Below are 10570 nucleotides of genomic sequence, written 5' to 3' on the forward strand. Positions count from 1 at the left end.
TTCCTAATTATTAGGCTAAGTTGTTATTGTTATCACGATAATATTTAAATTATGGGGTTTTCCTAATATCAGATTTAACACTTAAAAACTTAACTAGTCTATCAAGATGGTGCTGCTGATCTAAAATTATTAAAGATATCTTCTTAGAATGTGAGCTCTATAATTATGTTGTTTGCTAATTTAACAGCTATATTATTAGATTGTTTTTAACTCCTAAAATTCTTTTAAATCATTATAAACAAATCATTTCATGAGCAATGAGAATAGTTCATATTCAGGTAGGAGGTGACTTTTTTCACTTTTTTCCTGGCAGTATATTGCCTGGAATCCATTTGTGTAAACTAATCATATGCAATTTTATTAATAACAATTTTACTAGAAATTTCTAATGAGGCATCTGTGTTTTTGAATGGGTTTTGTGCCAAAGTAGAATTTGAAATCATGCATTACTTTTGTTAATATAACCTCTGAGCTGTTTAATTGAGGTGATATAAAAGATGGAAGGATGAATCTGAATAATTGTTTCAAAGGTTAGGCTGTAAAGGGAAGACTAACTCCTCAAACATGTCCTCTTTCACACACTAACATCATCAGACTGCTGAAAAAACATCTGTCTTGTGCAACAAACTCAAAGAAATGACACCATGACCACCAACTTGTCATCCTACTTAAATAAGCTTTTAGGGTTTTGTAAGCATGAGCACTTCTTTGTTTTAAAATAATGACGGATATGTCTCATAATTCTAATGGAAAAAAGTGACATGTAAGTGTGTGTAAATGTGTTGAAAGTCACAAGTGCTGATACGGTGAAAATAATCATTTTGGAAGCTCATGTATTTAAGGTGTGACAGTTCAAATGTGAATGTTTGTAATGTTGAGATGTGTTTTCTTTACACAGTATTTTCCACTGAACACACAACAGCTTGAACTAGATGAAGTGAGACTATTTAATGTCACAAACTGTATTTAGTCGAGTAGCTCAGATGTTTTACAGTACATTTGACTACATTACTGTAGCAGTAAGTCTCAAAGATGAAGCTATTTGTATAAAAATACCAAGGTAGACCACAGCTAAAGCATCTAAACAACAACGTGTTGTGGTTTAGCACTTTAGCCAAAACATTAGGGTGTTAGTTCAGCACGTAACAGAAGTTTGTAGTTGTGCAAGCAGCTATGCACAGTGGCTGTTGACTGTTTAACACACTGTCATACTTACCATTTTAGTTTAGCATCTTTTCACATACACATCAGGAATAGTAGTTTAGCACTTTTTGCTAGTGTAAAAAGAAATAGAAATACATTGATACAAAAGACAAAACAAGAAAGCTGCAGCCCACATGCACACCTGTCAGTGACACAGCAGGATTGGTCACCCTGCTGCATGTTGTCAAGCCACAAGATTAAATTAAACTGTGGTATTCATAATGTGACATGCAGCGATATGACACAACAAAGACATATGGTTGTGTCCAAAATAATTGTCTTTCTGTCTTGTGTCCACACGGTGGAGCCAAATGCTGTTACTCAACTTCAATTTTTACATTGTTTTCACAGACAAAAAGAAAAATCAACCACTGATAAAACCTTCACTTGTGAGAGCAGCGTGTACTTCAGCAGACCTCCGATCTTTGATGGCTATGAAAATCGTTTTATTCATAATTAAATAAATAAATACCAAAATGAATAAATATGGCCACAAAATATATACGTATGCCAATGAAATGAACGCATATTGTAGCACATCTATTTTGTGTCGTTGATCAGTGTATATATATAACACTTGTCATGTGTGCAAAAATATATATTTGTAAAGAAAACGCATTTTAAGAAATATTACAGAAAACAGTTTGAAAACTCATTAAAGTGGAAAAATTCCAAACAGAAGCAAACAGTGACATTGCGTTACATCTCTTCTGACATAACGTACGCACAGCTTGTAAGTATATTTACTTGTTTTTAAAAATACTTTTTAATCAAGAGACGTTGATGACGATAGCAGTAAAGCGTCGTGATTGGATAATCGGCCTGTTACTCATCGAAGTTAAAGAAGCGGAAGAGGCGGGACCAGACGTTAGAGGAGGGCGTTTGTTAGGATTATCATGGCGGGATGCATGAAAATGATAAGCTGTTATGCTTTCGCAAGGAATACATTATTGGTTTTTACGGTGCTCTTTATTAGTTTCCCCCAAATATCCCACCAGAGTACAGGTAAGAAGCTCTGCTATAAAACAGGAACTGAGATATTCACTTATCTGGTACACATTCAAACAAGCTGAAGCTAATAAATGTTAGCTTGTTTATGAAGTAAAGTGAAACTGTACAACACTAATTTTATATCGAGCCTTTGTGGCGCATTTTAAAGCACTTACAGCTGTTACTGATGTTTAAAAATATTTGTTGTCCGAAATAAGATTGTATTTGGCCCTTTAATTTGTAGTAGTTTTTTTTTAGAACCAGTCTAGAGATCCTTAAAGTTGTACAAGTGTGTACAAGCTCAGTTTTTTTTCTTCTTTATTCTTTTCTCTGTGTTGAATTGAAAAAACCTAAAGAATGCACGTGTTACCCCATAATTTACCAGGCCATAAGTTATTGCTTTTCAAACCATGAGCACTATCCAATCATATCACCTTTATCTTTTAGTTGAGATTCCAGTTTAGAAAATAACATTCAGTCTTAGCATCTCGTGTTTCTCTGCTTGTCAAACCTAGGTAACAAGTATCCAGTGATTGACCTGCAGGATGGAGAGGAGCATGACATGTCAGGGTCCAACCGCTTCTGCTACAAAAATTCTGTGGTACCAACTTGGAGGCAAGCCTGGACAAGAATTCAGGTAAGATCTATTAAATATATCCAGCCACATCCCATATCCATGACAGTTTGCTCTTAGTCTTTTAATTATGTGCTTGAAAGAGGAATTTGGGCAGAAGGACAGAAGCATCTCAAATAAATTTGGTAACCATTTGATATTCTAATTTATTATTATATCATTAGAACACTGAAAAAAAACACAGACAAGTCAAATAAAGTAATTTTTTTATTTATTATTTTTTAAGTACTTTGATTGTTAGACTCAAATGTGAAGCATCACCTTAAAGCTGGGTACACACATAAAGATTATCCAGCTGTTTTTGTCCTGATTTTTCCCCTTCCTGACCCAAGGACAGCAAGCACCCAATTATCTTAAGTTTTATAAGATTATCCTATAAAATTATCATTTGGTCTGAGCTGTGTTAAGACCGAATTTGTCCTGACAATCGGCTCCAAAACAGGTCATAGGCAACAATTGGAATTATTGAACATGTTCAATATTTGCGACCAAAAATCTTCACGTGTGTGTGGAAAGCCAATGACTCCTGTGTTGTGACTATGTGGATTGTGATGTAGAACAAACGAGCTGACTGGAGAGCAAGGAAGGATGTAAAGTCTGTGGTCACGCTTTCTCCAGTCTGTTTGTTTTTTTTTTCAGTTCAGGGTTTTTCTTATAAAAGTCCCATTTTATGCAAAAAAAAAAAAGAAAAGCAAACGTGTGCTCAAACGAGTAAGTCTGAGATCTTTAGTGGTCACGGCCATTGACCCCCCCCTCCCAGCCAGCTGAGCCTGCCTTCTGAATTCACAGAGCAGGCACCAGCAACAGCTGGATTCTCTCTCAGAGAGGGGGTGGAGTGGGCATGGCCAGATACCACTCATGAACATTTAAAGGTTCAGATACAGAAACAGCCTGTTCTCACTAGGGCAACTTTTGGAATGGCTGAAATTAAGGACCAAGGCTGAATTTGGGTGTCCAGAAACAATGTTGTTGGACCTCTGAAAACCGTATGAAATTGTTCCAAAAATGTATAATATGGTACTTTTAATAATGGTCGCAGGACCACCATCATTACTTCATTATGTATGTCCTCTGCTCTGCTGTGTGTTGTGTTTTCCGGTTGTTGCCATGGTTCTTCATTTTTCTGGTTGTTGCTATGTTTCTTTTTCTTCATTTTTGCCTGGTAATGATCCATTGATTTGAGTGAGGTTTGTTGCAGCAGGGAAACAATTAAAATCTGCAGAACAGTAGCTCACGAGGACTGGAGTTAGAGATCCCTGCCCTAGAGCAAGGTCCCAGATGAAGGTGCAAAATAAGGCTGGGCGATATGGCCAAATAAATAAAATTTTTATTTTTTTTTCCAATGATTCAATTTCTGGGTTTAATATTTTTCTTTTTTAAAGCCCCCAACAACATAGCTCCTAGGATCTTCGGGGCACACAAACCCCTCCACTGCAATATGCAGCACAGGGAGGGGTCTTTAACAACAAAAATAAACTCAATGCTTTTTTATGTAAATGTGCCTCTTGTATTTAAAGAAACACACACACACACAAAAACCAAAAAACCTGGGGAATATGGTGAATAAAGTTGGGCTTTTCCACTCAAAAAAAAAAAAGACTGCATCTTCAGCTATCCAATACAACCATATTCATGATTTCTTTCCACTGGGGCCTCTTTCTCATCAGACAGGATACACTGAAATCCATTCCCCTGATGTAGGTTGCTTCTTAAGCTGGGTTTATACTGACTTTGGTGTATTGTGCTGACAAAGTCCAGCGTAGTGATGGCATTGTACTGCAGTTTCTCTTCCGCAGTTACCACACAAGACGCTCCAGCGAGAAGCTCCAGAAATCTAGAAAGACGTCATTGCAAACCAACCATTCACAAGAAAGTAGTTTCGCATAACTGTGCTGCAAGCAAGGGTCCATGTCAGGTCTGAAAGAGCTGTGCGTCAAGTTTCCACTGATACAGTGGTGACTCCGTAACTGACCTTATAAATCCAGCTTTAGCAGGAGTTTGTGGCTGCTGCTTTCTTCTGCATCTCACAGAGGGCAACAGTTCTCTCTGTGGTCAAGTGTGCAGCTAAATTCCAGCTATGAATGGCGACTGCCTTGACTGTGTATCTGTCAGTCCTTTTAGACAGAGACCATTCTGGTTCTGGTGCCGTTTCAAAGTCTCAAAACCGTTTTGTGTTTTCTGGTGAAGTGGCCCATGTTCACACATGTTTAACCGTAACCAAGGTCATCAGGCTCCATTATAATCTACAGTTACCAAAAAATGTAAGAACAAATTGTCAAACATAGTAACTTCAAATATAAATTGATGTATTGCCTAGACCTTTTACAAAATAAAGCACAGATGATGCCACTTCCTCAATTGAAGCTGGTGAGGTTTGCAGCTGGAGTGGGAGGGGAGGGCTGCTCCAATAAATTCTGTTAATGGTGTCTGATTTCTGATAGGTGAAAGTATGGAGTTCAAAGGTCTTTAAAGTGGACACTGTAGAAGGTGAGGAAGAGCTGCAGGAGCTGGATCGTTTCACTTTTTGGGGCTGGTTCCAGAGCTTGTTACGTGAGCGGCACAATGAAACCACCATTAACATCAACCTCTTCAGCAAGAAGACATGCTTCAAGGTTGATCCTACTGAAAAAACTCAGTACACTGTCAAAGCCATTCGCAGTAAGTAGAAAATGAGTGATTGAAATTAGATTGGTGGTTATTAACATATAAGCGATGGCCAATCTTGGTTGTAATTTTTTCCTCACAGAGTTTGACATCTACCTGTTTTTGGTGTTCCTCTCTGGGGCGTTGTTGTTTGTCTTTGCAGATTCCCTCAGCAGGTATTTGTTTTTCATAACCCATCTTTCCATTGCTTGAGTTAACAGGATTATTATTATTAACTACTTATTTTTGCATGATTTGTCACCATGTGAAGGAGTCAAGTTTTCTACTACTCTGCTGGTATGAGCACAGGCATGATCGCCTCTCTCATCATCCTCTTTTTTATTCTGGCGCGCTTTTTACCAAAGGTAATTTATTTTTATTACATCCAAATGTACATTGTTTTACAAGTTAAATCTTCTTAATGCTTAATTTCCATTTGTGTGTTTGTTTTTATTCCCACAGAAAAGCCCCTTTTATTTGTTAATACTCAGCGGCTGGTCATTTTCTCTGTACACCATTCAGCTTGTCTGCAGGAACCTCAGCTTAATTCTACGAGAACACTGGCATGCAGCATTAGGTACAAAGTCCTCATGAACACAGACAGTATGTAGACTGACTTTGTGGAATAGGAAGCACAGAAAAAAAACCCTGCAATATTTAATTACTCATTCTATTTTATATTCACAATAAAGAACTATTGTGAGACCATATGCAATATGAAAATATTTATAAAAAAACAAAACTGTTAAGTGAAAATGCAAATGAGTTTGTCAATTTGTGCTTTAACACAGTGTAAGTTAATGTTTCTGGTTTTTCCAGGTTACGTATCAGTGGTGGGATTCATCAGTTTTGCTGTTTGTTACCGTTACGGCCCTCTGTCGGATGAAAAGAGCATTAACATCCTGTCATGGACGCTGCAGCTGTTTGGTCTGTTTCTTATTTATTTAGGAATTCAGATTCAGCAAGTTGCTTTTGCGATCATTGTGGCAGCTTTGTTCTCCAAAAACCTGGAGTACCCAGTGTCTCTTGCAGTTGCGGCTTGGAGGTATGTGCTATTGAAATTCAACCAGAAGATGGCGTAACAGTATTGTTAAATTACAAAATGAACAGAGTTCATGTGGTGTTCCTGTTGTCTCCCTCACTATCATGTTCATTCTGCTGTAGTACTAAAATTATACATTATTTCTTTATACTGCAGCTTTTGGGGGGGGATCTACTTTGTTTGCTGTTGTATCTGTAAGTGTTATTAAACAGGTTCGTGTTTCACATATTTGATCTGCATTGCAGGAAAATCAGAAAGCGTATTTACTGGAAACCTGAGCCACGTCGCCTGCTGACTGAGGAAGAATATCAGAAGCAAGGAGAGGAAGAGACTCGACATGCTCTGGAAGAGCTCCGGAAATACTGTAACAGCCCAGAGTTCAGCCCATGGAAGGCTGTGTCCAGGCTTCAGTCACCTAAAAGGTTTTTATTATTATTATTCGTTTTTTTAATCTTATGCTCTTGTATTTACATTTCTTTAAGTTTAATGCATCATATCTTGAACAGAATTTTGGCTCAGTCTCGTGACTGTGACCTGCACAGCAATATTCCAACTATTAATTTTGTTCCGAATAAAAAAGAAGAAAAAGTTGTAAAGCAACAATGTTGCCAGATGACATGAAAATGTATGTATGTAGTTGTACATAATGCAATAAAGACATATAAATGTTTATGTCAGGGATCAGCACCTACAAACCTCTTAGGCAACTATCCTGCAGTTTTTAGATGTTTCCCTGCTGCAACACACCTGACTCAGAAAGGGTCACTAAGAGGCTTGTGCAGAACTTAAGTTGTTGGAAATCCATTTCAATTAAATTTGGTGTGTTGCAGCAGGGAAACATCTAAAACCTGTAAGCCCAAGAGATCCGGAGTTGGCCATCCTTGATCTATGTGCTACCGCACTTTCGAACTCCACTTTTCTTTCCCCCACTAGGTTCTTCCACTACTTCTGACTGTTTAGTAAACAGGTAGCAACTGTTATATTCTTTTGCATCACCTCTATTGCGCAGTTATCATTGGGGTCATCAATATCACATCTATTCCTCTGAATTTGAGGACATAAAGTCATGATAAATCAAGAACATTGAACCTCTACTATCGTACGTCACCGGACTCTCTCCCTCAGGTTCTTCCCTTTCTTTTAAAAACATTCACAGTCATTACAAAAAACTACCTGACATAGTTCTGTTTTTTTTTTTTTGTTTTTTTTTTTTTTTTTTAAGTAACTATAACATCACCTGAACCAACAAGTGAATGTCGCTAACATTGCATTAACACTGACGTCAACATTAGGGTAATTTTCACAGGCTTGAGCAAAATATTCGTTAAATGTATCCTTGTGTAGGTATCGTTCTCTCGGCAAGCTCATAACATTAATCACCAGAAAAGAATTAGATGAGGGGCTTTGTTAGTTGTACCACAATACTGACTCGCAAGTTGGAAAGTTTTGGATATAGTACAGATGTATTTAAATTACAATCCTCTGAAACCCCTTGATTACATGTAGGTGATCTTCCTTTACCCAATGACATGACTTCTAAAAGCAGTCGGCTGGATGACATGAAGTGAGTATTAAAATGGGCTGAAAACATGTTACACGTGTATTTTACACCTTATACTAGTATTTTAGGTAACTTTTTATGGATGTTTATTCCCTTTTGGTTATGTAAAAGACAAGGGAAGCATACCCCCGTCTTTTTTTCAATTACGTAAACACTTAAGCTAACATACACTGCAATTAATCATGTAAACAGGCATATGCTATTTCTATCACCCACATTATGAAGAATCAACAAAGGAACAATTATGTCGCTTTAATTTGTAATAGCGTCAGTCAAGTTTGTAGACAGCAGATGCTAACTTAGATTATTAAAAGAAGAAGAAGAAGTTGTGTGACGAGTGTTGGAAGCTGATTTGAGCAAAAAATAATGTATGAAAATAAAATAAAGCATACAAACTCTGCTCATTTTCAAAAGCATTGCTTTCGTCGATGTGTTGCCCCCTCAGTTGTAAATATTAGTGTTAACTTGTTCTCCTTGACCCACAGGTTTGCCGATTTCATTGAAGGGTCCCCTCACCTGATGTCAAACGAGGTGTCTGTTCATGCGCAGGAATACGGCTTTGGAGGATCTTTTTTTGAGGATGAGTTTTTTGACACTGATGACGAAGAGGAGGAAAATAAGCCAGAGTTTTAAGGCACAAAGTCGATGTGTAAAAACAGAAACAATTATTGCCTTTCAGAAAGGCGGGGGGGGCTGTCCAGAATGATTTTGTTAACGTTGTGGAGGCTAGGCTAGATTAAAAGAAAGAAGAAAAAAAACCAAACACTGGACTGGATTCCAGGTTTACATGAACTATTTTGTATCCCCATGACAACAAAGAGTTCAAATATCTATGAGGTCAGATTCATTAGTAGCATTACAAGATAATAACAACTCTACTTTCAATGTGCACTGAAACCAAATCCATTCTTATGGGAAGATGGGTTCATGTACTATAAGTGTATAAATACGTTGAATTTCAGTGATTGAAAGCTGTTGTTTGCTTTCTGTTGTCCTTAGTAACATAAAAAGGTTTTAGTTCTCTAAATATACAGTTTACAGCCTCATTTTGATGATGTTCACTTTAATAATTAGATTTACATCATGTTTCTACTTCTGACCTTCGAACATCAGCTAAAACAGCTCTTATTCCAGATTTCTGTTAGAGAAAGAAAAGTGTTTGTTTTCCACTCATTTTATTTACTTTATTGGACACATCAGTGAAAGTGTCCCCACGTGTTTTGAATAAAATATATATATTTGTGCTCTGTGTTTATTAATATCCTATAATAAGTTTTTTTAAGTCCATATTATTTTGGTTAAAAAAATGTGAAACCTGAAATGTTTTACATGAATTATATATTTTTATTGAGCACCAGTGGAACAGGGCAATACAAATGCAAAGGAAAAAGGATTTCTGGAATACTGCTAATATCTGTATTTTCTAATAACACCTCCATCCCCTCTCCAGGAACATATGTGGCATCCATCCAGGACAGAATAAAGAAAATAATTAAATCCAAAAAATTAGGAAAACATAAGAAAGTATATGCAGGCTCACCATTGCTAAAACTGCACTACATAGGACACGGTTCACAGGGATAAATATCACAAGTACAAATGCAGGAGCTTCTAATTGGTACTGAGTGGTTCCCAGATGGAAAAAATAGTCCCTGGACCTCCTGAGTGTATCTTGTCTTCTATAGCTGCATGTGTTGCATTAAGTCACTGAACCACAGAGACGATTTAAGTGGATTTTTGTGACTTCCAGTGTAATATATTCTACATACAATCAATGTTGTGAAAGCAATTATGTTTTATAACTTTTCCTTATTGTAGTGTTTTTATTTGTAGTACCAAATATGGCCATTGCAGTGTTGGGTTGGAGATCAGTATTAAGAGCTTCTGACAATGTTTTAAACAGTTCAAGTTTTAACCCAATAAAACCCCCTAAAATATTTGAACAATCAATCAAAAGATTGAATAATTTGATACCGGCATTTTGGAAGATGAAACAAGTTTAATTTTTTTTGTATTCAGATTTACCATTTAATCAGTTATCAGCATGGTTTTCACTTTATGAACCAGCTTCTTTACTGGTCAGTCTTAGTACTTGGCACGCTCATGAATTTAGGCTTTTCCACTTCACACACATCAAGAGAATTGAGTTAAATCAAACAGTCCACTTACACAGGCTACGTTTGATTGTAAACTTTAAACAACTTTCTGATTAATTTAAATAAACTTTAGTTTTTCCTTTTATCTACAATCCCATCCAAATGAGAACATTTTTTTTTTTTTTTTTTGAGATTTCTGACCTTTCTCTTATCGGTGCATTGCCTCCCACATATTTTTTCTGAATCTTTGCTTCAAAAGTTACAAGGGTGACTGGAACAGACTTGAGCTGCACATTTTACGCCACACTTGGTAGATATTTTTTTTTCTTTAAATTTAAAGTATAAACGGAACTGATTAAAAATGTTTAAAAAACTGACCTAATTTCAGTTTTAACCCAGAT

At 36.6% G+C, this 10570-nt stretch overlaps 1 protein-coding gene across 1 annotated transcript; it reads left to right on the forward strand.

The window, feature by feature from the left end:
* Nucleotides 1-2046: 2046 nt before the first annotated feature.
* On the forward strand, nt 2047-8882 carry nemp1 (nuclear envelope integral membrane protein 1). Its single transcript, XM_042004729.1, has 9 exons — nt 2047-2208; nt 2709-2830; nt 5269-5485; nt 5574-5646; nt 5742-5835; nt 5933-6047; nt 6290-6515; nt 6758-6934; nt 8559-8882. Exons 1-9 carry the CDS (start codon nt 2100-2102, stop codon nt 8704-8706), a joined length of 1281 nt encoding a protein of 426 aa, XP_041860663.1. The 5' UTR covers nt 2047-2099; the 3' UTR covers nt 8707-8882.
* Nucleotides 8883-10570: the final 1688 nt, after the last annotated feature.

Source organism: Melanotaenia boesemani, chromosome 13 (genome assembly GCF_017639745.1).
Source record: "Melanotaenia boesemani isolate fMelBoe1 chromosome 13, fMelBoe1.pri, whole genome shotgun sequence".
In the NCBI taxonomy this organism is placed as follows: Eukaryota; Metazoa; Chordata; class Actinopteri; order Atheriniformes; family Melanotaeniidae; genus Melanotaenia; species Melanotaenia boesemani.

What these genes read in the sequence shown, in the direction of transcription:
- nemp1 (XM_042004729.1), top strand. Translation starts at nt 2,100, where the DNA reads ATGGCGGGATGCATGAAAATGATAAGCTGTTATGCTTTCGCAAGGAAT. An exon ending in ACACTGGCATGCAGCATTAG is followed by an intron (nt 6,048 to 6,289) that starts GTACAAAGTCCT and finishes TGGTTTTTCCAG; the next exon opens with GTTACGTATCAGTGGTGGGA. An exon ending in AGGCTTCAGTCACCTAAAAG is followed by an intron (nt 6,935 to 8,558) that starts GTTTTTATTATT and finishes CTTGACCCACAG; the next exon opens with GTTTGCCGATTTCATTGAAG.